This window comes from Ixodes scapularis, unplaced genomic scaffold, assembly GCF_016920785.2.
Source record: "Ixodes scapularis isolate PalLabHiFi unplaced genomic scaffold, ASM1692078v2 PGA_scaffold6__148_contigs__length_123643588, whole genome shotgun sequence".
NCBI lineage: Eukaryota > Metazoa > Arthropoda > Arachnida > Ixodida > Ixodidae > Ixodes > Ixodes scapularis.
In genome coordinates this window covers 115,162,105-115,189,178 of record NW_024609881.1, presented here as the reverse complement: position 1 = coordinate 115,189,178, position 27,074 = coordinate 115,162,105, and the positions used below count along the sequence as shown (strand labels likewise).

The 27,074-nt window shown below is 42.4% G+C and overlaps 3 protein-coding genes across 5 annotated transcripts in view; all 3 read left to right on the top strand.

The window, feature by feature from the left end:
• The window catches only part of LOC115312082 (gastrula zinc finger protein XlCGF7.1-like), a 31,636-nt gene extending 19,352 nt beyond the window's left edge, over positions 1-12,284 (top strand). For all 3 annotated transcript variants that reach the window (XM_042294662.1, XM_042294661.1, XM_040220516.3), the window contains 2 exons: positions 2,513-2,683; positions 4,647-12,284. In XM_042294662.1, the coding sequence (XP_042150596.1) occupies positions 2,513-2,683; positions 4,647-5,272 (797 nt within the window). In that variant the 3' untranslated portion in view covers positions 5,273-12,284. The remainder of the gene's footprint in view (positions 1-2,512; positions 2,684-4,646) is intronic.
• The window catches only part of LOC120836173 (gastrula zinc finger protein XlCGF49.1-like), a 33,019-nt gene extending 5,945 nt beyond the window's left edge, over positions 1-27,074 (top strand). Inside the window, exons 3-5 of the mRNA XM_042294664.1 lie at positions 22,150-22,177; positions 22,901-23,056; positions 25,016-27,074. Coding sequence (XP_042150598.1) covers positions 22,978-23,056; positions 25,016-25,725 — 789 coding nt within the window. The 5' untranslated portion in view covers positions 22,150-22,177; positions 22,901-22,977 and the 3' untranslated portion in view covers positions 25,726-27,074. The remainder of the gene's footprint in view (positions 1-22,149; positions 22,178-22,900; positions 23,057-25,015) is intronic.
• Positions 8,993-12,601, top strand: LOC115312085 (gastrula zinc finger protein XlCGF49.1). Its single transcript, XM_040220510.2, has one exon. The coding sequence runs from the start codon at positions 9,013-9,015 to the stop codon at positions 9,676-9,678; it is 666 nt and encodes a 221-aa protein (XP_040076444.2). The 5' UTR covers positions 8,993-9,012; the 3' UTR covers positions 9,679-12,601.

The window sequence follows — 27,074 nt, the reverse complement described above, 5'->3', positions numbered from 1 at the left end:
CAGTCAAGAGCCTGCTTTTATGCTTTCGACTGCAACTCAAAAATGTTTCTCGAAATGTGAGAGTAGTGTAATAATGATACAGCGTAAAGTAAGCGAGCGTTCACCTTTGTTTTTTAGCACCGTTTCCTTTAACATTATGTGCGAAAAGAAGTTGTCACGTCGCCTGGCTCTTCTGCACTTTGCATCAGCCTTCCATCGGTTGTAAAAGAACTACTTGAGCGAGAAAAACAAAACAAAAAATCAAGCGCAAAACAGTGTATCTGAGCGATGTTGACCGGACCTCCCCGTTGCTCTGCACGAGCGAAGCTACGGTGCTACCCAACATCAAGTTCCCAAAAAATCAGATAAAATAATAGATGCTTGCAGAGGTTAATACAGATATCATGAGCCCTTGATGCCATCGTGGAAAGTGTCATATATTAATGAAATGTTTCGGAGCCCTGTAGGAACACACAACACTAACGCCACAGGTGCTCTTTTAGGGAGCATGAATAGCACAGGAAAGCGCTACGGCTATTCAAACGTTGGCTATAATACCCTTAAGAAGAAAAACAATACAATCCGAATGTTTGCATTGTTTGTTTTTAATTTTATTTTCTCGTTGAATACGTTGCGGAACAGAGCAGTCATGCGGTTGCTGCACGCCACTTTCACACGCTACAAACGGCCACAGCGCTCTGCCAGTCGCCTCAAAAATGGCGTCGGAAGGAAGGTTGGCGCCACGTCCGACAGATGGCGGCCGGATCTGAACAAGGTCTATTGCTCACGAGCTACACGCGCTTGGAGGCCGAAAGATCCTTTTATGACGTAACGGCTGGTCGGGGTTTTTTCGTGTGTTTTCGTGTTTACATCTTTGGGGAAAACGAACGAAATATTCAGATTTACGGGATAAAACTACGCTGGGGTCAACCTCTGTCTCATTTTTTGGAACAAATGTTTCAGCTTCTCTTTAATGAAGACGATCAAGAGGAGACAGACACTCAAGCTTGTCTTGAGTTGGAAGAAATAAAAAGAAAAAAAAAAAAACATTTGCGTTGCAATAGGGACTGTAAACTTTATACTGGTGATGAATGGTGATCAATTTATACTGGAGATCAGTTAACCAAATTATAATGTTTAATAATCAACTTCTGGATGATGTAAAGAGCTCTTTACCCGTGAACGTGAACCAAGTATCTCAGCTAAAACGCATTCTCTCTAAGTGGGCCCCACTGATGTTAGTGCTTGGCAAAATGCGAGGCTGACTGATTGATAATTTCATGAATGATGGCATTAGTCGCGTGGATGCGGCACAGACGGAACCGGCAAACATTTTCCTCCTCGCTAGCGGTTTGATGCTGCATGTATAATGAAACATCTTTCGTGGAAATAGAAATGGTCAGTGTTGTTTGGCCACAACACAGTTTGGCCACACTTGGAAATTGTATGGTCCCATAGGACTTACTTTTCCCGCGTCCTTCTGATTGAAATTTCTCGCAGGTACTCCCTACTGACAAATGGTGTTGTTATCCATGCCCTGTTTAATCTTGAAAGTGGCCTTCAGTGTTTTACTTGATTAAACTGAACTGCAAATGCGCGTTTTCTCATTTGTTGCCTTCTTTTTTCTCGTGTCCGCGTCGTAATTCGTAATCATTTACTTACTGCACTGGTACCCTTCAGTTTTAGTTTCGCTCATCTAATGTGACGATAATTGAGGGCATGTAAAGTAACTTTGTGTTGGGAACTGTTTATTAATACTCATTCTTCCTAAACTTTGCAGGCCGAGCTAACCGAAAACGCTCTTAAATGTGAGCAACCCTTCGTTGCCTAGGAAGGAGGGCCAGCCACCAGCCAGGTCAACTTTTACAGTGCAAGACCTTTGGGCTACATTTTTTCCCAGATGAATGGGACAAACAAGTCGGATCAAATAAGGAATGGCCACAGCTCAGCCAACTACATGCAACATTTTTATTCCCTTCGCTACCTTTGTTTGCCGACACACCGTGCGCGTTTTGTTGACGTGTAATTTCCAAAACCTATGGCGGTGATGTGCCGTACAGTTGTTGGTTCTGTGGCATGCCTGCCTTATTTTCAGCACTACAGAGCGGGAGTGACGTAACTAAACCTCGCTTCTTGATCGTATTTAGTTGTGTCTTTGTCGATTTGTGTGGGACTGTATTGATGTAATACTTTACCGCATGTTCGAGGTGAAGTGAAACTTTTGAAGTATGCATTTAATAGAGAAGGATTGCCTTTATGGATGATTCACGTGCAATTTTTACAATTAATTTTTTCGGGATTTTCAGTATTCAGTTTGATGCCTGTGTTTTTTCGTGATATGATTATTTTACGCTTTGAATTACACTGCAATATGAATGTAAACCCCTGAATTTCTCTACTTCATCAGCATGATGTGTATATGTTTGCTTGTTCTTTAAGTTCGTTCTGATTGGGCTTCTGTATTGGTGTAGTATAAAAAAAATTATACTAAAGAAAATTTGGTCTTCAGTCCCAACAGAACTTGCCCACGCAGCATTCGACTCCGAAGGCCAGAGAACGGACTGCGAGGACAAGGGGGCGGAGCCCTCCTTCCAAGGAGCCGAATTGCAGAGGCAACCATGGAAGATGGACCAGGAGGGGAGGACAGACGGCAGTGCGACTTCTGATCCCAATCTTATGGTGCCCACAGGACTAACAACACCAGGTATGAGAAGACGCACACGGGACAATACTCAATCAGCCTCGCACCTCCTTAGCGCACCCTCGCAGATTCATGAGCGGTCCCCACACGGGTATTAAACCTTTTTGTAGGCTCGGTTTCCCAGAAAATGGAAAACGTGAGGAGTCTGATGTGGTACACAAAGTTTTCCCCACGTGGAAACTTCATTAAGTTTTAATTAGCCGCCTGCACCAAACAAAAAAAATATTGCAACAAAACTTATGTTTTCTTTTTGTTTTGTTTTTTTATGAAAAGGGGGGGGATACATTCCAAAGTCCAAGAACTACAACTCAAGTAAAAGTAAACAAACAAGCTGGGCTCAACTGAAGGAACATTCAGTCCGAGCACTCAAAGTTGCAATTGATACATATTATTTAATATCGGAGAAATTTATCATGCTGAGTTGCTTATTTATTACAAAATTGTCTTTTTTCCTTTAGTTGTGGTTGATTGAGTAGCTCTCACAAATGCTATAAATTATTTTCAACACATGAAATAGCCCAAAAAGGTTTCGCTGCTTCAAATGATCGAAGCTTTTTTCACAACATTAGTTTATGTCGCCGAAGTCGCTTTAGACTGGCAAATGTCCATATCAATGTCGATATAGAACTGCGTTTTTCCCTGTTTCAAATCGCTCGGAAAATATTCGCTGTGTACCTTAGTGATTTTTCAAGTTTCTAAGGTACACAACGATTATTCTACGAGCCTATTGAATGCTATTTTGTGTAACCTAATAATCTGTGGGTGTGTGAACGACCTTTCCAGCGTTACTTAATACACAGTCACAATCATTATGAATGCATACCGCTGCCGTACTGGCAGCGGTACGCAGCCGCAGTGTTGTAGGCATTACCTAAAAAAAAAAGTAAAGAAATATGTTACTCGTTACTTGTGAAATAAAGGAACGCGGTATCGTTATCGACAGAAAGTAAGGCACGTTACTTTTGCGTTACATTTTTTTTACAAATAGACGGTAACAGTGCTTTTGTTTTATTTTGACGACAGCGTGTTTCGACACTGGGATGACAGGCGCGGGCGTTGGGGTTTTCCTAAAGCGGAAATTTTTGCGTCAGGAAAAAACAGGCAAAATTTAGAAAATATGTAGAATGAGTGCAATAATTAATTACTTGAATCATGTACTACGTTTCAGCTTAACTCTAGACGTAGCCTATGGTACGAGCCAATCGGACAAATCAATCAGCGTCGAAATCACAAGTCACTCGGCCTTGTTTGTTTATTTCAGCGATGAAAGAACACGTACAGAAACACAGAGAACACCATGATGGTTCCCTTTTCCCTCTCTGATAATTTCCATCAGCTTGTAGCGTCAGCTGCGTCTGGACTTCAGGTAAAACGAAGTATAGAAACTGGCAAAAAATACAGGTGTTCGTTTTTCAATAAAACTTAAGGGAGAAAACAAGAAGGGAGAGACAATTGTTGTCTTCCTCAAGTTTAATGATCCCTACCAACCCGCTCGTTCTGTCCTAACATCATTTTTCAAGTTTTCGGAAGATGTAACAAGTAACGTAATTATGTTACCCGTTACTTGAAATAACTAACGTGGGTACATTACCCGTAAATGTCATGGAAAAGTAACGATTACGTTACCACATTACTAACAAAAGTAAGACGTTATCAGTAACAACGTTACTTGTAACACGTTACCGCCAACACTGTGCAGCGACGACCGCGGCGGCTTGACTTTCTTTCCGCATTTGGTTAGCAGAACGTGCAAGCCACCACATCTGCCGCACCATGGGGCTGCCAGAGTCAAGTCTTTAATGATGGCCCGTAGACATTTACAAGCATTGCAAATGAACCTTTTTAACATCTCAAATGAATGAATACCCACTGTAGGCCGCACGGGCATAATGTGGGTCTACTGGACCATGTTTAGAACTATAAAAAATGCACCAACCTTTCTTGCTCTGTCGTGTCATCCCAACAGACTGCATCGGAGCATGCTATGGCGACAAAGTGGATACCTTTGACCGTGACAGCCGCAGAGGTGACACCTCTCCCCAGACCAACAATTCGGGCCCACACAAGCAGCAGACGCACCGAGGACCGAACAAGCACCCGTGCCGCTTCTGTCCTTACTCATTCTCTTCCGCCACGGCTGTCGCCATTCACGAGAGGACTCACACTGGCGAGAGGCCCTTCAGTTGCGATACCTGCGAAAAAACGTTTGCGGATAAGTCTCGCTTGATATCTCACGTTAAAATTCACACCGGAGAGAAGCCGTTCAAGTGCAGCACGTGCGGCAGGGCATTTCGTCATAAAAACACCTTGGTGGATCACGAAAGGATTCATACAGGAGAGAAGCCGTTCAGGTGTAACACGTGCAGCAGGGCGTTTACTCAGAAAAGGAACTTGGTGGATCACGAAAGGATTCATACAGGAGAGAAGCCGTTCAGGTGTAACACGTGCAGCAGGGCGTTTACTCAGAAATGCAACTTGGTGGGTCACGAAAGAATTCATACAGGAGAGAAGCCGTTTAAGTGCGAGACCTGCGGTAGAGCGTTTGCGGCTGACACAAATTTATACAGTCATCAGAAGATACATCGCATGTGATCGAAACCCTTACGTGCATCGTAGTTGTGAAAGGGGTTTAAACGAAATACTCGAGCACCGACGTGTGTTCATATGGCTTGGCGATAGGCCTGCAGGGGTTCTACATGCGAGCAGTGTGTGTTTCACATGGTTCAAAGTGTTTCAGCCTCTTATTTACAGTATAAACGCAGATAAAAAAATGTGAATTTACCTTAGACGAAGCGACCAGAGTTCTTTTTTGTACACGAAAAAAAGAAAATACTTGAAGCCTAATCTTTTTTTATTAATTTATAGTCATTGATCATGTGATGCATCTGGAAACTCTGGGTTGTCTGTAGGGTCACTTATGTTCCTTACAGGTCGGCCTACTCATGACCATAAATATAAAAACTTATAAAATAACTAAGGTCTTTCAATAGCAGCAATCTTGAATATTGCAAATGTTAAGAAAAGTACAAGAAAAACCGAGTAATGCGGAGGGGTCAACATAATTTTAAGATGTAAAAATAAAACTATATTCGAAACTATTTAAAACACCAAGCTGGGAACTAATGCTTTACTCATAGGACTGCAACAGTATATACGTGACTCGAAGATTTAGAAATGCAGTGTAATTTCCTATCTCATTTCGTGATATTCTTCGTCCTTTTTCTTTTTGATTGGTTTGAGTATCTTAATTCTGATGGTATCATTCAATGTGCTTGCTACATGAAATACTTGTATGTATGTTTTCCTTTTGCGTGATTTTTTTTTTGCACATTCATGAAGACGGCTCTGATCATTTAGGATATCCATACTTTTAGTGCTATTCATTTGGTGTTCATATATACTTTGTTTCACCCTAGGCAAGAGCGCGGACAACGTTATGAGTTGGAGGGCCAATAAAACGGTGCAGAAAGCGCAACGCCATGGCGTGCTCTCTGCGCTTGATAAGACTAGCCGGTGGAGGAGCACGCACAGAGATGGCGAATACTGGCTAGTCCTATAGTCCTATGAACGGCAGAGAACTCGTCATGGCTCTGTGCCTCTTTCGCTGTTTGATTGACCCTTCGGCTCATAACATCGGCCACGCTCGGACCTAAGCTGAAACGAAGTACGGTTTCACTCGAATTCGGCAGGCCTTTAAATATTCGAAATTCCTCTTGTAGTAGACGGATCATATACATGTGTTGTACTAAAGGCATAATTGACTTCATTGTGTATATTCATGTATCTAAAAACTGTATATGCATAATCCATCTAAATAGGTCTCAATCTGCACTGAGTGTACAGTGGTTGTCACTATTGTCCAATGTGCCAGAGTTGATGGAGGTGGAGTCCTGTTCCCAAACAGAAAAACGGGCAAAATCGCTACTGCAAAAACTATGCATTGCACAAAAAAGAACCCTGATCCCATAGTGGTGTGTGTCCGAGGAAAATTGCTAGAGCTCAATATAATGGGATATTTAATAAATTCTGAGTACTTAAATTGTTAAATATTAGTCTTAAAGGGATGGTTTCAAAGATAAAATTGCTCGGCATCATCGAGAACGAATAAATGCACCCATGTTATAATGGCATGAGGCACGCGCAGCATTTTACGGCGTTCTGAAACAATGCCCACTTTGGACACGTATCTGGCTCTCGGTTTCTTATCGGAGGGCATCTCCTCGTGGTCAATCTCGCCTCCCGGTTGCCCGCGCGGAGATGCACTTCGATAAGAAGCCGAAAACAAGACAGGCTTCCTAATTGGGTGTTTCTTCAGAAGGCCGTAAAATGCTGCGCGTGCCTCATATCATTGTAGTGTGGGTGTTTTATCGTAGTATTCGGTGATGCTCAGCAAGATTCTATTTGAAATCATGCGTTTAAAATAAATAATTAGCAATTCATTTATTAAATAAAATACTCACCCAATTTTACTGAATGCTAAAAGTTTTTCTTGATGGCAGGTGCAAAGGGCCAAAGCCGCCAGGGTGGTGGAAGCTACGAGCCCGTTGGACCAGTCATACGTCGATCTTTCGAAGCATGCCCACGCTCCCAGCCATATCCACGCAGAGGGCGTGGTCAGGCGACACAAGGGAGGCGGTTGTCTGGTCCGGCAAATATGTAGCTCCCGCCGCACTGTCGGCTTCAAGGGGCTGTGCAACGATTTAGGGTATTGGGCTTTCGGCACCTGTGGGACCCAAGCACTATTGTGCCCGTTACACAAAACATGTAACAAACTAGCGTCACTCATTAGATCGTCAAAACTTAACGAGTTCTGATATTCGTTACCGTCCTAAGAACGTAACAATATACCGTTGCGGTTACTTTTAAAAAAGAATGAACGTTACTTTTGCGCCAATTTGAATATTACTCATATTCGACAGTGAAAGGCCGAGGATATGAACTTAGACGACAGTTCAACTTCTATGGAGTCATTTCTTTGTGTGTTATTAGTTTGTAAGATTTGTTGCATATGTTTATTATTTTGAAAACTGGCTTTATTGACTGTGCTCTCTTTTATTTTCTCTTTTTCGCAAATAATTCATTAATTTTTTGCACGACAATAAGGGCTCAGCAATAAACTTTGGTTGAATCAACCGCTGGTTTGAACAAAGAAGTAACCACATGTCGCCAAACTTTTTCCCCATTTGAAGGGATACACTCTTGGGAGTATTTATAGGTACTCCCATGAAAATGGTGTGTAATGCATTATATTACAGTATACCCCTTTTTCTTGAGAATGTTGCAAAGGCTCTCAGATTTGACTGTTTTTGAAAGTCGGCGAACCAGCGCACTCTGTTGGGCACGCGCAGAGTGGAGATTGCAAACAGCTTCGCTGATTCTTTCAGGAGTTTGTTCTGAAAGCCCTTAAAATCCAGTTTTAAGTGCACCTAAAGCAGGGCTATTAAACCTGTGCCACGAAGCAGTCCGCACATGAAGAAATTGATAAAAAATGAAAAGTTAGTTACAAGGACTTACAACTAGGGTTATCTCACATACAACTAGGGTTAACACTTCCGACGAATTCTTGATAGGTATTTTCTTCTCCAGATTTTTCTCCTTGCTTTTATTAATATATTTTCTTTCTTTTTTTTTACTATGGCACAATTATTTAGGTCGAAAAGACAGCTTTGAACTTCCGAACCACTAAGCATGTGACGAGTAGTGCCTTTTGACAAGTTTCTAACAATGACCATCTAAGCGATCTTTTATGCAGTGAAGAGCAACAATAGCTATACATATGCATAAATAATTTCAGATTAAAATAAGCTGAAATAAAATACAGGTGTTCGTTTTTCAATTAAACTTGAGGAAGAAAACAAGGGTGAGAGACAAATGTTGTCTTCCTCAAGTTTAATTATCCCTACCAACCCGCTCCTTCTGTCCTAACATCATTTTTTAAGTTTTCGGAAGATGTAACGAGTAACGTAATTATGTTACCCGTTACTTGAAATAACTAACGTGGGTACATTACCCGTAAATGTCATGGAAAAGTAACGATTACGTTACCATGTTACTAACAAAAGGAAGACGTTACCGGTAACAACGTTACTTGTAACGTTACCGCAAACACTGCAGCGGCGGCTTGACTTCCCTTCCGCATTTGGTTAGCAGAATGTGCAAGTCACCACAGCTGCCGCACCATGGGGCTGCCAGTGTCAAGTCTTTAATGATGGCCTGTGGACATTTACAAGCATTGCAAATGAACCTTTTTAACACCTCAAATGAATGAATACCCACTGTAGGCCGCACGGGCATAATGTAGGTCTGCTGGACCATGTTTAGAAATATAAAAAATGCGCCGACCTTTCTTGCTCTGTCGTGTCATCCCAACAGACTCCATCAGAGCATGCTCTGGCGACAAAGTGGATACCTTTGACCGTGACAGCCGCAGAGGTGACACCTCTCCCCAGACCAACAATTCGGGCCCACACAAGCAGCAGACGCACCGACGACCGAACAAGCACCCGTGCCGCTTCTGTCCTTACTCAAGCTCTTCCACCACGGCTGTCGCCGTTCATGAGAGGACTCACACTGGCGAGAGGCCCTTCAGTTGCGATGCCTGCGAAAAAACGTTTGCGAATAAGTCTCACTTGGTATCTCACGTTAAAATTCACACCGGAGAGAAGCCGTTCAAGTGCAGCACGTGCGGCAGGGCATTTAGTCATAAAAACACCTTGGTGGATCACGAAAGGATTCATACAGGAGAGAAGCCATTCAGGTGCAACACGTGCAGCAGGGCGTTTACTCAGAAATGCAACTTGGCTGGTCATGAAAGAATTCATAGAGGAGAGAAGCCGTTCAGGTGCAAAACTTGCAGCAGGGCGTTTACTCGGAAGTACCAGTTGGCGAATCATGAGAGGACTCACACCGGAGAGAAGCCGTTTAAGTGCAAGACCTGCGGTAGAGCGTTTGCGACTGATGCCAATTTATACAGTCATCAGAAGATACATCGCAAGTGATTGAAACCCTTACGTGCATCATAGTTGTGAAAGGGGTTTAAACGAAATACTCGAGCATCGACGTGTGTTCATTTGGCTTGGCGATAGGCCTGCAGGGGTTCTACTTGCGAGCAGTGTGTGTTTCACATGGTTCAAAATGTTTCAGCCTCTTATTTACTGTATAAACACGGATAAAAAAATGTGAATTTACCTTAGACGAAGCGACCAGAGTTCTTTTTTGTACACGAAAAAAAGAAAATACTTGAAGCCTAATCTTTTTTTATTAATTTATAGTCATTGATCATGTGATGCACCTGGAAACTCTGGGTTGTCTGTAGGGTCACTTGTGTTCCTTACAGGTCGGCCTACTCATGACCATAAATATACAAACTCATAAAATAACTAAGATCTTTCAATAGCAGCAATCTTGAATATTGCAAATGTTAAGAAAAGTTCAAGAAAAACCGAGTAATGCGGAGGGGTCAACATAATTTTAAGATGTAAAAATAAAACTTTATTCGAAACTATTTAACACACCAAGCTGGAAACTAATGCTTTACTCATAGGACTGCAACAGTATATACGTGACTCGAAGGTTTAGAAATGCAGTGTAATTTCCTATCTCGTTTCGTGATATTCTTCGTCCTTTTTCTTTTTGATTGGTTTGAGTATCTTAATTCTGATGGTGTCATTCAATGTGCTTGCTACATGAAATACTTGTATGTATGTTTTCCTTTTGCATGATTTTATTATTTTTTTTGCACATTCATGAAAACGGCCCTGATCATTTAGGATATCCATACTTTTAGTGCTATTCATTTGGTGTTCATATATGCTTTGTTTCACCCTAGGCAAGAGCGCGGACAATGTTATGAGTTGGAGGGCCAATAAAACGGTGCAGAAAGCGCAACGCCATGGCGTGCTCTCTGCGCTTGATAGGACTAGCCGGTGGAGGAGCAGGCACAGAGAGATGGCGAATACGGGCTAGTCCTATAGTCCTATGAACTGCAAAGAACTCGTCATGGCTCTGTGCCTCTTTCGCTGTTTGATTGGTCCTTGGGCTCGTAACATCGGCCACGCTCGGACCTAAGCTGAAACGAAGCACGGTTTCACTTGAATTCGTCAGGCCTTTAAATATTCGGAATTCCTCTTGTAGTAGACGGATCACACACATGTGTTGTACTAAAGGCATAATTGACTTCATTGTGTATATTCATGTATCTAAAAAATGTATATGCGTAATCCATCTAAATCGCTCTCAATCTGCGCTGAGTGTACAGTGGTTGTCACTATTGTCTTATGTGCCAGAATTGATGGAGGTGGAGTCCTGTTCCCAAACGTATAAAACATTTGTTTTGACATATATACTGTGTGTTTCCGGAAAAACGGGCGAAATCGCTACTGCAAAACTATGCATTGCACAAAAAAGAAGCCTGATCGCATAGTGGTGTGTGTCCAAGAAAAATTGCTAGAGCTCAATATAATGGAATATTTAATAAATTCTGAGTACTTAAATTGTTAAATATTAGTCTTAAAGGGATGGTTTCAAAGATAAAATTGCTCGGCATCATCGAGAACGACTAAATGCACCCATGTTATAATGGCATGAGGCATGCGCAGCATTTTACGGCGTTCTGAAAAAATGCCCACTTTGGACACGTATCTGGCTCTCGGTTTCTTATCGGAGAGCATCTCCTCGTGGTCAATCTCGCCTCCCCATTGCCCGCGTGGAGATGCACTTCGATAAAAGCCGAAAACAAGACAGGCTTCTAAATTGAGTATTTCTTCAGAACGCCGTAAAATGCTGCGCGTGCCTCATATCATTGTAGCGTAGGTGTTTTATCGTAGTATTCAATGATGCTCAGCAAGATTCTATTAGAAACCATGCGTTTAAAATCAATAATTAGCAATTCATTTATTAAATAAAATACCCAACTTTATTGAACGCTAAAAGTTTTTCTTGATGGCAGGTGCAAAGGGCCAAGGCCGGCAGGGTGGTGGAAGCTACGAGCCCGTTTGACCAGTCGTACGTCGATCTTTCGAAGCGTGCCCGCGCACCCAGCAATATCCACGCAGAGGGCGTGGTCAGGCGATAAAAGGGAGGCGGTTGTCTGGTCCGGCAAATATGTAGCTCCCGCCGCACTGTCAGCTTCAAGGGGCTGTGCAACGATTTAGGGTATTGGGCTTTCGGCACCTGTGGGACCCAAGCACTATTGTGCCCGTTACACAAAACATGTAACAAACTAGCGTCACTCATTAGATCGTCAAAACTTAACGAGTTCTGATATTCGTTACCGTCCTAAGAACGTAACAATATACCCTTACGGTTACTTTTAAAAAAGAATGAACGTTACTTTTGCGCCAATTTGAATATTACTCATATTCGACAGTGGAAGGCCGAGGATATGAACTTAGACGACAGTTCAACTTCTATGGAGTCATTTCTTTGTGTGTTATTAGTTTGTAAGATTTGTTGCATATGTTTATTATTTTGAAAACTGGCTTTATTGACTGTGCTCTCTTTTATTTTCTCTTTTTCGCAAATAATTCATTAATTTTTTGCACGACAATAAGGGCTCAGCAATAAACTTTGGTTGAATAAAACGCTGGTTTGAACAAAGAAGTAACCACATGTCGCCAAACTTTTTCCCCATTTGAAGGGATACACTCTTGGGAGTATTTATAGGTACTCCCATGAAAATGGTGTGTAATGCATTATATTACAGTATACCCCTTTTTCTTGAGAATGTTGCAAAGGCTCTCCAATTTAACTGTTTTAGAAAGTGGGCGAACCAGCGCACTCTGTTGGGCATGCGCGGAGTGGAGATTGCAAACAGCTTCGCTGATTCTTTCATGAGTTTGTTCTGAAAGCCCTTAAACCCGGTTGTAAGCGCACCTAAAGCAGGGCTATTAAAGGTCTGCCACGAAGCAGTCCGGACATGAAGAAATTGATAAAAAATGAAAAGTTAGTTACAAGGACCATACAACTAGGGTTATCTCACATACAACTAGGGTCAACACTTCTGGCGAATTCTTGATAGTTATTTTTTTTCTCCAGATTTTTCTCCTCGCATTTATTAACGTGTTTTTTTTTTTCTTCTTTTTTTTTTACTATTGGCACAATTATTTAGGTCGAAAAGACATAGCTTTGAACTTCCGAACCACTAAGCATGTGACGAGTAGTGCCTTTTGACAACAAGTTTCTAACAATGATTATCTACGCGATCTTTTATGCAATGAAGAGCGACAGTTGCTATACATATGCATAAATAATTTCAGATTAAAATAAGCTCGACCACGCCCTCTTTCCCCGTATTGTTTTCCTTACAGAAAGGGAAAAAGGGGGGCTGAAGCCCCCCCCCCCCGTTTTTCCTCTTCCGACGCCACTTGTATGGTCGAACGCTCCTCGACCTCGAGTTGTGTCGGCTTCTGTGCTTTTTGCGAGGCGATTCCTCCGTCCCAGAAAATAAACCTCCAGGACAGTTACAAACTTAACTTACTATATGCCAGCATCACTCGGGCGGCGTTCGATCGGATTACTACCAGCATTCAAGGGGTGGGGAGGTAGTTGGCCAGGTCGCTTCAAGGTTTTTCTGAGCCTCAACCTCATGCCCACCCTTGGTTGTTTCAAACTGGATGAGTATCGTAACACAGTGTTCGTGTGATCACTACTGCGTGATGCAGGTTAAAGACCCCCCTCTCCCCCTGGGCTGGCGGTCACAATTACTGATCTATGGCCACACGTCACTCAGCAGTGGCAAATATTCCAGCACATCTGGGACACTTGTCGTCTTATTTAATTGCCTGACCAACTTCGCAGAGTCTAGATGTCGCACCCTAACTTTTCTCAACTTGATTTCGTGAAAACCAGTGAGGTTTGAAAACATTATTTGAAATTGAAACTGTGGATGAACTTGAAATTCGAACTTTGAAAACTTGGACTTGAAAGGAATTCATGAAGAGAATCAAAACCTTCGAACTTTATGCAGAAAGAAATTGAAATCTTCAAATTTTATTTTCAAGGAGTTTTGGAATCTTCGAATTTTTGGAACTTCAGATCACAAGAAAATCAAATTTTTCGAATATCTCGAATTTAAAGTTTGGAAAGTTCTAAATATTTGAATTTTTCGAACCTCAAGTCACAAAATATTCAAAATATTCTAACCCGAAATTTTAGAAACTGTGAAAGCTTCGAACTTTTAGAATTCGAAACTCCACTGTGATAGAAAGTTGCGAATTTTTTAAATTCGAACCTCGGTCGGGATGCAAATATAGAAAGTTTTTGAAATCGAACCTTAGTTCGCTTTGCAAACTTCGAAACCTTTCGAAATCGAACCTAGGGTGGTTCGCGACATCCCTAGCCGGGACAAACCCTTCCTTTAAATATGTCAAGTCTCCTTGAGCTTCGAGACACACAAACAAAAAAAAGCCAGTTTTTGGCGGTAATTCCGCATTTACTGGGTCTCAGCTGCGACGTGTCTGCCCGCTCCCTGCGCCTCGTAGGAGAATTGTTGCAGTTGGGGGGGGCTCGTAAACATTTTAGGGGGCTTTGGGCCATCTAAACTACTCCCCACTTCCCCCCTCCGCCCCCCCCCCCCCTTGTCCTGCCTACGCCACATGCTTCACCCTCTTTGCAAATATCTGCTGACCTTCCAGCATCTTATTCATTTTTGTGCAGGAAAGTTTGTTACAAACAAACCTACCACTAAAATTCGAAAGTTATGCTGCGTGATCTTTGGGTTACCCGCGGTGCCTTTTCATGAGTGGTAATGCTCAATGACAATAACAGCATGATGACCTTATAACAGATTGAAGATAAGGTGGCATCTCCGTTAGCAGACGCAAGTGTTGCCACCACTCTGTGAGGGCCGCCCAGCAACATTCAGGGATTCTACGCTGGAGCCACCGCTGCCTCTTCAACCTTCCCAGTTAAAAATGCCCATTGACTCTAATGGACCTTTTGTAGAAACATCGGTTCGAGAGTAGATGGTTCCAGTACCCTCTCTCTCTTCCTTCTGGCCGAGCAGAGAGGGAAGATGGTTTCGTTGTGTCGACTTCGGGGCGGAAGATTACCCACGATGGGGACAAAGGCGAGTTTGGGGGAGCCATATCTAGGTCACAGCTCCTCAATGGGTGAACGGGATGTAGCTGACGCCTTGGGTGTGGAACGGGTGCGAGAGGCCTTGCGCGCGCGTTGTTTTCTCGCCACTTAGCCTCGAACCCAGTCGCGTGTCTAGGTGGCAGCACATATTCGCCAAGAGGTCCATTGGAATTTCAATTGGTACCAATTGGTATCAGTGGGATCCAATTGGTATATAGACTACCAATTGGCCATTCCAATTGGAATGCATTTTCCCAAGTGGTCACACCAATTGGAAATATATATACCAGTTGGTCTTAATCAACCAATTGGCCATTCCAATTGGAACACATTTTGCCAATTGGTCACTCCAATTGGAAATATATATTCCAGTTGGTATTAATCAACCAATTGGCCATTCCAGTTGGAATGCATTTTTCCATTCTGTCACTCCAATTGAAAATACATATTCCAATTGGTATAAAACAACCCATTAACCATTCCAATCATAGAGTTTATGATTCCAATTGGAAATTAATTTTCCAATTGGTATTAAGCAACCAATTGGGGCAGTTATTCCAATTTGATTCTTTAGACTCTAAAAAGAAACCCAAAAAAAAAAACATAAAAGATATTTTCAAAAATTCGTTTTTAAAAACAAAAAAACTTTCGTTTTTTTTTCTGTGACTCTTATATATATATATATATATATATATATACTATCTCTACTATCTATTATTATTCTGATGGCTTTTCGTTTTAGCAGTTCTTTTTTACTTTTACTAATAGTTTCGATTTCAAAGTTGGAGCGCCCCATCGCTAGTGACACCAATAGTAGCTTGTTTTTTCTGGGAGCATGTGTGTGTGTGTGTGTGGGAATGCGAGTAGGGGTATGTGAAAATTTGACATTTTCATCAAGTTTACCAACATTTGACGTTTTTTTGTTTTAATCAATGTGTCCAAAAAAAGCCTGGGGGAGCCGCAACATGCTGGGGTTAGCCAGCAACTCCGTCCCGCGGCAGCTGCGGTGAGCGCGATTTTTCTCTTTGTCCTTCGGACTCCTGAAGCAAGTTCTGAATATTTTCACGTGGTCAACCTTGTTTGCTAAAGTGTTCTTATTGCCAACTTCGCTTGTTTTACCTGCTTTTATGCTTGGAACTGTTGCCGCACGTCCGCGTTGGGGAAAAAGTTTGCCATGCGGTGCACACATCGCATTGTAAAACGCTTTCCATTGTAGCAAACAGTTTCTAGTGTAACTATTTCCTCATTCAGTGTTTGAGCCTTCAATATATTTGCTGTTTTCTTTAGGTTGCTCTTAACACCCTTTTTGATTGCCACGTGTTGCTTGCAATATTTGTGAATTATTAAATGCTTCTATTGTGCAGAATGCAGCTAGCATGCTATCGTAAATATTCATTTGAATGTGGACAGCTGTAAGAATAAAGCTAGCTCTGCTCTCTTTGCAATCAAAGGCATGTGTAGCCTCACACATGCAATTAATGGCAATTGTATCCTTTCCGAGATCCAGTGTGCACAGAACGAATAGTTCTTTGCAGTCAAAATTGTTGAAACGAATGGTCGCACTGCAAAGCCTTGGCTCCAAGGCAAAGCGCCGGCCTACGGATGCCCAGGCGGCGGGTTCGAATCCCGGCCGAGGTGCCCGCAATTTGATGGATGTTTATTGCAGATAAGGGTCCGTGTGACCATGCTTTCGGTTACATGCCAAAAGATACTAAGGTGGTCCCATTAATCCTCAAACCTCCACTGGGGCATGCCAGACGCCTGTCATTGGTTGGCATGTAAAACCCCCAAATTTGTCTGACTGGCAAAGCTTTGGATCCCCTCTCAGCTGATAACAACATAGTAAATTTCTCTCACTAGGTATGTAAAAAGGGACTAATTTTGATGTATAAGCTCAAGATGGCAGAAAACTATTGAATTGAACGGACAACACACAACTCTCTGCTGCCAGGTGTGTTAGACTTGTGAGCCATTTATCCTTCCAAAATTTTCGACAAGCCTTGGATCACTATCATAATTCAGAAGCCCATACTAACTTATTATCCTTATTATCTAGCTTTAATTGATTTCTATGCTTTCATGTTTTACCCACGTCATGATACCGACTGGCATTTCTGCTAATGTACTCGTTCATTTCAGAATTTCAAGCAAGAAGAATGCAGCTCTGATGTTAATAGATTAAAATCCAGTTTGTGACTATTTACAGTGTCCGCAGACCATCCAGAGAACAAGTGTTGTCCAAGAGCATATCTGCATAATAACTGTGGGGGGGACGCTAAACAAATGCTCAAGGACGTCATAGCGTCTTTCAGGAATCGTCCTACTCTTGGTAAAAGGAAAAAGAAAAATCCTTTTTGGTCTGAACTAGGTTTTAGTGTTTCCTTTTCTATTGTAATAAATGTGCTCCTTTTAATTTTGCTTGTTTCTCATATCTTGCAAAGGTGTTTGGCACCATTTAGCCTGACTGCAAAGAACTCATTAAAAAAAAAAAATAGAAAAGGTGTGTTTCTAAAATAATGTATTATTTCAGAACAGGCTTCAAATGTTTTGTATATAGTAAAACCCTATTTGTTAGGAACATATCCAACTGGCATATCTAGACGTACTTATGTGAGACATGCTCAATTTGAAATTTCATTTAGGAGTCCTTCCTTTGGCTGTGTAAGTTGCTAATGCATCAGAAAACCAATTTCTCTTGCTAGCTATCTTTCTAATTGGTTATAGTTTGAATTAGAAATGTGTGAACTGGCGGTTTTCTAAAGGGAATTTCAGACCAATTGGAGAAATACCTATTGGTGTGGTTCCGCTTGGAACCATTCTAGTCAGAACCACAGCAATTGGTATTTTTCCAATTGGGCGTTCCAAAACACAGTCGGTTATGATTCCAATTGGAAAAAAAACCAATTGAGATATTTCCAATTGGGTGTTCTAAAACACAGTTGGTCATGGTGCCAACTGGAAAAAAACCAATTGGTAATATTGAACCAGTTTTCATTTTTTCCAACGGGGCGTTCCAAAACACAACCGATTTTGGCAATTGGTACCAATTGGAAAATCCAATTGGACCCAATGGGTATTTTTAACTGGGTTGTTATCTTGTTCAGGACTGGAGTTATCAACCGGTAGAAGTAGATACCTAAGGTTGTTCCTCAGCTAGAAAACTCAACAATTTATTAATCTCATACGTGATGTGTCTCTTTAACAGTCGACCAAGGCAGTACAGAATGACAAAGGAAAGAAGATTGACACAGCAGACATTGAAATCTAAACAACTTCTAAGAAGAAGAGAGAGCTGGGACGACTGACACCCGAATATGCAAACGCAGCTGTACTGCGGTCACCCTCGTTAATCTGAGACCTAATGGGACGCATCTTCATACGCCTCAGCCCCAAACCAAGTTTTAATACTCATTGTGTTTTCGGAATACAGAGTGTTTAATTCACGAGAACAGAATTTCAATCACAGCATAATATAGCAGGGGTTGAAGTGGACGATAAATCTGATGTACTGATTCGCTAGGTTGGCTCTGAATATTAACTGGTTGGGGTGATCAGTGCATACTCATCTCATTCAAATGTAAATCTTAATATTGCTCTTTCATTCCTCAATTGCGATGCCTGTTTTTTTTTTTAATTTCGCACCCAGTTTCAGTTTGCTGAATATACGTAGTTAAGGGTACAAACGAGTATTGTCGCTTTCCGTTCCTTCCTGTTTATTAACCGTCGTCTTTCTAAGCCTTGCAGATCTAGCTCTGCAGGAAGTTGGACTCAGATGTGAATGACACTTCACCGCTTTGGAAAGGTGGCCTGTCACCAGCCGAGTCCCCTTTCGGTGGTGCAACGCCTTCGTGCTACATTTTGTCTTTACACGAATGCGACAGAGTTAGATAAAATGAGACGGCTACAGTTGAGCCTGCTGCACGCAAACTTTCCATTGCCAGTCTTATTTTACTCTGCCGACCAACCGCCCTCAACCCCCCCCCCCCCCTTTTCAAAGCCTAGCACATTATTTCAACAATTTATTTATTTAAACTGTATAATCCCTCTAAGTATGCCTTAATGCAGACAAACTAAGTAGCATGTCTTACTTTTGGTTTATTATGTAGAATCTCTGAAGGTGGTGTCTTATTTCTAAAACGGTGAAACAGAGTGCACTATTTGCGTGTTTGCCTTATTGTTTGCTCAAGTAAAGGCAGGTGTACTCATTTCTTACTGCCATGCTTACAACCGGAGATGCTTAAAACACTGGCGACTACTTATGACTGGCAGCGCAGCGGCCGGCCATCAGCAGTCACAAGATGGTTCACAAGCCCCTCCGGTCGGAAGCAGTCACAAGTGTGAACTGCCAAAATTGGTTCCTTTATGACAGTACTTTCATCTTGGGCCTACCAAAATTCTCTGCAGACATGCTCCTAGTGAACACATATGTGTGCTTCGAACAGGTCCGCAGACTGTTTTGGTAGACACAAGAAACGCGCCTCAGACGGTGTTTGCAGTTTGTCTTTTGCTTGCTGTACGAGCAGTGTGACCGGGACTTTGCGGAGCGAGTCAAGAAAACTACTGCAGATGATTGGTCTGCTTAATGTAAGTGAACAATATAATTTGTATGCTTCGAAGCGTCATTCGCAGACAAAAAGAAAACAAGAAAATGCTTTCACGTCTTCCGTTAACGGACCGGAATATAGGCAGCCGTCTGCTAAAAGCCGAGTGCCGCGACAAAGTTATACGGGATGCAAGCTGAAACTGTAATGGTCTGCTTTATTTCCGGTTTCATGCTATCTACTCCCATATATAGCTGAAATTCTCCTACGTATGTAGTAGTCGGGACAAATACTTTAAATACCTGGAGACCCCTGTCACCATCCGTGTGTTAGTAAGAGGCTCTCACCAAAAGGACTTCCGATCAGACTAAAGATTATCATTGGTCGATAACGCTCGCAGAGCAAAACGCTGGGACGTCGTGACCAATCAGTAACCGAGAATACTATCGCTCTCACCAGGAACCAAACACCGAGCCCTAAAGTTGGTTTTGAAAAGCTTGCGAAACAGGGCTGAGCAAAATCGGTAGTAAGAGCCAGGCACGTAGCCGGGGGGGGGGGGGGGCCATGGGGCTCATATTTCTTGGATCCTGGACTGCTAAAGAGTGATGCGTTCGCGGAATGCTGTCGTCGATTAGTTTAGTAGTCCCTCTGAACTACCGCTTTGCTTGACGTGCTAATAGGTTAATGGTGCGTCATTAATATAACAGCCAGATCGAAATGAATGTTCAGCAGAACCAAGAAGAACTATTAGCCCTCATTAAGCGACGTCGCGGTCATTTTGATTGTAGGTACTGCTCCTCCCTCAGCACCCCTGCTCTCCCAGTCACGTGACCTAGAATTCCCCCTTCTAGGGACAATGGTTAACTTTAACCCACGGTTCGCGTTCGAGAAAACTGGCCCTGGTAGTGCGGTCACATAGCTCGGAGGGCTTTTGAATTTCATGCTTACTCGCAATACAATATGACCATTGCTCATAAAAGTGGTTGCCTGCAGTATTGGCTACAAATAAAAGCTTCTCCCGCAGCGCAAACCCATTCTGTTAAGAAGCGAGTGAGCTGGACAGTTAAACGCGCCAACAGGTCCTGGTTAGCAGTCAAGAGCCCGCTTTTATGCTTTGGACTACATCTCGAAAATGCTTCTCGAAATGTGAGAGTAGCGTAATAATAATGATTCGGCATAAAGTAAGCGAGCGTTCACCTTTGCTTTTTAGCACCGTTTCCTTTAACATTCATGTGTGAAACGAAGTCCCGTCGCCTGGCTCTTCTGCACTTTGCATCAGCCTTCAATCGGTTGTAAAAGACCTACTTGAGCGAGAAAAACAAAACAAAAACTCAAGCGCAAAACAGTGTATCTGAGCGATTTTGACCAGACCTCTCCGTTGCTCTGCGCGAGCGAAGCTTTGATGCTACCCAACATCAAGCTCCCAAAAAATCAGATAATATAATAGATGCTTGCAGATGTTACATACAAATATCATGAGCCCTTCATGCCATCGTGGAAAGTGTCATATATTAATGAAACGTTTAGGAGCCCTGTAAGAACACACAACACTAACGCCGCAGGTGCTCTTTTAGGGAGCATGAATAGCACAGGAAAGCGCTATGGCTAATCAGACGTTGGCTATAATACCCTTTAACAGAAAAACAATACAATCTGAATGTTTGCATTGGCTGTTTTTAATTTTATTTCCTCGTTGAATACGTAGCGGAACAGAGCAGTCATGCGGTCGCTGCGCGCCACTTTTACACGCTACAAACGGCCACAGCGCTCTGCCAGTCGCCTCAAAGATGGCGTCGGAAGGAAGGTTGGCGCCACGTCTGACAGATGGCGGCCGGATCTGAATAAGGTCTTTTGCTCATGAGCGACACGCGCTTGGAGGCCGAAAGATCCTTTTATGACGTAACAACTGGTCGGGGTTTTTTCGTGTGTTCTTGCGTTTAGTTACATCATCGGGGAAAACAAACTAAATATTCAGATTTACGGCATACAACTACGCTGGGGTCAACCTCTATCTCATTTTTTGGAATAAGTGTTTGAGCTTCTCTTTAATGAAGACGATCAAGAGAAGGCCACTCAAGCTTGTCTTGAGTTGGATGAAATAAAAAGAAAAAGAAACATTTGCGTTGCAATAGGGATTGTAAATTTTATACTAGTGATGAATGGTGATCAATTTATACTGGAGATCACTTAACCAAATTATGTTTTATAATCAACTTCTGGATGATCTAAAGAGCTGTTTCCCCGTGAACGTGAACCAAGTATCTCAGCTAAAACGCGTTCTCTCTAAGTGGGCCCCACTGATGTTAGTGCTTGGCTAAATGCGGGGCTGACTGATTGATCTACACTGCACATAATTTCATAAATGATGGCGTTAGTCGCGTGGATGCGGCACAGATGGAACCGGCAAACATTTTCCTCCTCGCTAGCGGTATGACGCTGCATATATTATGAAACATCTCTCGTGGAAATAGAAATGGTCAGTGTTATTTGGCCAAAACATTCACACTTGGAAATTGTATGGTCACATAGGACTTACTTTTCCCGCGTCCTTCAGATTAAAATTTCTCGCAGTTACCCCCTACTGACAAATGGTGTTGTTATCCATGCCCTGTTTAATCTGGAAAGTGGCCTTCAGTTTTTTACTTGATAAAACTGAACTGCAAATGCGCGTGTTCTCATTTGTTGCCTTCTTTTTTCTAGCCTCCGCGTCGTAATTCGTAATCATTTGCTTACTGCACTGGTACCCTTCAGTTTTAGTTTCGCTCGTCCAATGTGACGATAATTGAGGGCATGTAAAGTAACTTTGTGTTGGGGACTGTTTATTAATACTTATTCTTCTGAACTTTGCAGGCCGAGCTAACCGGAAATGCTCTTAAATGTGAGCAACCCTTCGCTGCCTAGAAAAAAGGGCCAGCCACCAGCCAGGTCAACTTTTGCAGTGCGAGACCTTTGGGCTACATTTTTTCCCAGATGAATGGGACGAACAAGTCGGATAAAATAAGGAACGCCACAGCTCAGCCAACTACATGCAACATTTTTATTCCGTTCCCTACCTTTGTTTGCCGACACACCGTGCCCGTTTTGTTGACGTGTAATTCCCAAAAGCTATGGCGGTGATATGCCGTACAGTTGTTGGTTCTGTGGCATGCCTGCCTTTTTTTCAGCACTACAGTGTGGGAGTGACGTAACTAAACCCCCCTCCTCGATGGTATTTAGTTGTGTCTTTGTCGATTTGTGTGGGACTGTATTGATGTAATCCTTTACCACATGTTCGAGGTGAATTGAAACTTTTGAAGTATGTATTTAATAGAGAAGGACTGCCTTTATGTATGATTCACGTGCAATTTTTACAATCAATTTTTTGGGGATTTTGAGTATTCAGTTTGATGCCCGTGTTTTTTCGTGATATGATTATTTTACCCTTTGAATTACACTGCAATACGAATGTATGCCCCTGAATTTCTCTACTTCATCAGCATGATGTGTATATGTTTGCTTGTTCTTTAAGTTTGTTCTGATTGGGCTTCTGTATTGGTGTAGTATAAAAAAATTATACTAAAGAAAATTTGATCTTCAGTCCTAACAGAACTTGCCCACGCAGCATTCGACTCCTTGGCTGAGGACAAGGGGGCGGAGCCCTCCATCCAAGGAGCTGAATTGCAGGGGCAACCATGGAAGATGGACCAGGAGGGGAGGACGGACGACAGTGCGACTTCTGATCCCAATCTCATGGTGCCCACAGAACTAACAACACCAGGTATGAGAAGACGCACACGGGACAATACTCATTCAGCCTCGCACCTCCTTAGCACACCCTCACAGATTCATGAACGGTCCCCACACGGATAGAAAACCTTTTTGTAGGCTCGGTTTTCCAGAAAATGGAAAACGTGAGGAGTCTGATGTGGTACACAAAGTTTTCCCCACGTGAAAACTTCATTAAGTTTTAATTAGCCGCCTGCACCAAACCACAAAAAGATATCGCAACAAAATTTAATGTTTTTTTTTTTTTTATGAAAAAGGGGGGGGGGGTTACATTCCAATGTCCAAGAACTACAACTCAAGTGAAAGTAAACAAACAAGCTGGGCTCAACTGAAGGAACATTCAGTCTGAGCACTCAAAGTTGCAATTGATACATATTATTTAATATCGAAGAAGTGTATCATGCTGAGTTGCTTATTTATTACAAAATTGTCTTTTTTCCTTTAGTTGTGGTTGATTGAGTAGCTCTCACAAATGCTATAAATTATTTTCGACACATGAAATAGCCCGAAAACGTTTTGCTGCTTCAAATGATTGAAGCTTTTTCACAACATTAATTTGTGTCGCCGAAGTCGCTTTAGACTGGCAAATGTCCATATCAATGTCGATATAGAACCACGTTTTTCCCTGTTTCAAATCGCTCGTAAAATATTCGCTGTGTACCTTAGCGATTTTTCAAGTTTCTAAGGTACACAACGATCATTCTACGAGCCTATTGAATGCTATTTTGTGTAACCTAATAATATGTGGGTGTGAACGACCCTTCCAGCGTTACTTAATACACAGTCACAATCATTATGAATGTCAACACGCTATCACCCAGCGCTCCGTACTGGCAGCGGTATGCAGCTGCAGTGTTGTAGGCGTTACCTAAAAAAAGTAAAGAAATATGTTACTTGTTACTTGCGAAATAAAGGAACGCGGTATCGTTGTCGACAGAAAGTAGCGCACGTTACTTTTGCGTTACATTTCTTTTATAAATAGGCGGTAACAGCGCTTTTGTTTTATTTTGACGACAGCGTGTTTCGACACTGGGATGACAGGCGCGGGCGTTGGGGTTTTTCTAAGCGGAACTTTTTGCGTCCGTAAAAAACAGGCGAAATTTTGAAAATATGTAGAATGAGTGCAATAATTAATTACTTGAATCACGTACTACATTTCAGCTTAACTCTAGACGCAGCCTACGCTACGAGTCAATCGGACAAATTAATTAGCGTCAAAATCACAAGTCACTTGGCCTTGTTTGTTTATTTCAGCGATGAAAGAATACGTATAGAAACACAGAGAACACCATGATGGTTCCCTTTTCCCTCCGATAATTTCCATCAGCTTGTAGCGTCAGCTGCGTCTTGACTTCAGGTAAAACGAAGTATAGAAACGCAAAAAATACAGGTGTTCTTTTTTCAATTAAAACTTGAGGAAGAAAACAAGAAGGGATAGTCAACTGTTGTCTTCCTCAAGTTTAATTATCCCTACCAACCCGCTCGTTCCGTCCTAACATTTTTCAAGTTTTCGGAAGATGTAACGAGTAACGTAATTCCGTTACCTGTTACTTGAAATAACTAACGTGGGTACATTACCCGTAAATGCCATGGAAAAGTAACGATTACGTTACCACGTTACTAACAAAAGTAAGACGTTATCGGTAACAATGTTACTTGTAACACGTTACCGCCAACACTGCTGCGGCGACCGCGGCGGCTTGACTTCCCTTCTGTATTTGGTTAGCAGAACGTGCAAGCTACCACAGCTCCCGCACCATGGGGCTGCCAGTGTCAAGTCTTTAATGATGGCCTGTGGACATTTACAAGCATTGCGAATGAACCTTTTTAACATCTCAAATGAATGAATACCCACTGTAGGCCGCACGGGCATAATGTAGGTCTACTGGACCATGTTTAGAATTATAAAAAATGCGCCGACCTTTCTTGCTCTGTCATGTCATTCCAACAGACTGCATCGGAGCATGCTATGGCGACAAAGTGGATACCTTTGACCGTGACAGCCGCAGAGCTGACACCTCTCCCCAGACCAACAATCCGGGCCCACACAAGCAGCTGACGCACCGACGACCGAACAAGCACCCGTGCCGCTTCTGTCCTTACTCATGCTCTTCCGCCACGATTGTCGCCATTCACGAGAGGACTCACACTGGCGAGAGGCCCTTCAGTTGCGATACCTGCGAAAAAACGTTTGCGGATAAGTCTCGCTTGATATCTCATGTTAAAATTCACACCGGAGAGAAGCCGTTCAAGTGCAGCACGTGCGGCAGGGCATTTAGTCATAAAAACACCTTGGTGGGTCACGAAAGGATTCATACAGGAGAGAAGCCGTTCAGGTGCAACACGTGCAGCAGGGCGTTTACTCAGAAATGCAACTTGGCTGGTCACGAAAGGATTCATACAGGAGAGAAGCCGTTCAAGTGCAACACGTGCGGCAGGGCATTTAGTCATAAAAACACCCTGGTGGATCACGAAAGGATTCATACAGGAGAGAAGCCGTTCAGGTGCAACACTTGCAGCAGGGCGTTTACTCGGAAGTACCAGTTGGCGAATCATGAGAGGACTCACACCAGAGAGAAGCCGTTTAAGTGCGAGACCTGCGGTAGAGCGTTTGCGGCTGATACCAATTTATACCGTCATCAGAAGATACATCGCAAGTGATCGAAACCCTTACGTGCATCATAGTTGTGAAAGGGGTTTAAACGAAATACTCGAGCACCGACGTGTGTTCATTTGGCTTGGCAATAGGCCTGCAGGGGTTCTACTTGCGAGCAGTGTGTGTTTCACATGGTTCAAAATGTTTCAGCCTCTTATTTACAGTATAAACACAGATAAAAAAATGTGAATTTACCTTAGACGAAGCGACCAGAGTTCTTTTTTGTACACGAAAAAAAGAAAATACTTGAAGCCTAATCTTTTTTTATTCATTTATAGTCATTGATCACGTGATGCACCTGGAATCTCTGGGTTTTCTGTAGGGTCACTTATGTTCCTTACAGGTCGTCCTACTCATGACCATAAATAGACAAACTTATAAAATAACTAAGGTCTTTCAATAGCAGCAATCTTGAATATTGCAAATGTTAAGAAAAGTACAAGAAAAACCGAGTAATGCGGAGAGGTCAACATAATTTTAAGATGTAAAAATAAAACTAGGTATATTCGAAACTATTTAACACACCAAGCTGGAAACTAATGCTTTACTCATAGGACTGCAACAGTATATACGTGACTCGGAAGATTTAGAAATGCAGTGTAATTTCCTATCTCATTTCGTGATATTCTTGGTCCTTTTTCTTTTTGATTGGTTTGAGTATCTTAATTCTGATAGTATCATTCAATGTGCTTGCTACATGAAATACTTGTATGTATGTTTTCCTTTTGCATGATTTTATTATTTTTTTTTGCACATTCATGAAGACGGCCCTGATCATTTAGGATATTTATACTTTTAGTGCTATTCATTTGGTGTTCATATATACTTTGTTTCAGCTTAGGCACGAGCGCGGACAATGTTATGAGTTGGAGGGCCAATAAAACAGTGCAGAAAGCGCAACGCCATGGCGTGCTCTCTGCGCTTGATAGGATTAGCCGGTGGAGGAGCAGGCACAGAGAGATGGCGAATACGGGCTAGTCCTATAGTCCTATGAACTGCAAAGAACTCGTCATGGTATGAACTGCAAAGAACTCGTCATGGCTCTGTGCCTCTTTCGCTGTTTGATTGGCCCTTGGGCTCGTAACATCGGCCACGCTCGGCCCTAAGCTGAAACGAAGCACGGTTTCACTTGAATTCGTCAGGCCTTTAAATATTCGGAGTTCCTCTTGTAGTAGACGGATCACACACATGTGTTGTACTAAAGGCATAATTGACTTCATTGTGTATATTCATGTATCTAAAAAATGTATATGCGTAATCCATCTAAATCGCTCTCAATCTGCGCTGAGTGTACAGTGGTTGTCACTATTGTCTAATGTGCCAGAATTGATGGAGGTGGAGTCCTGTTCCCAAA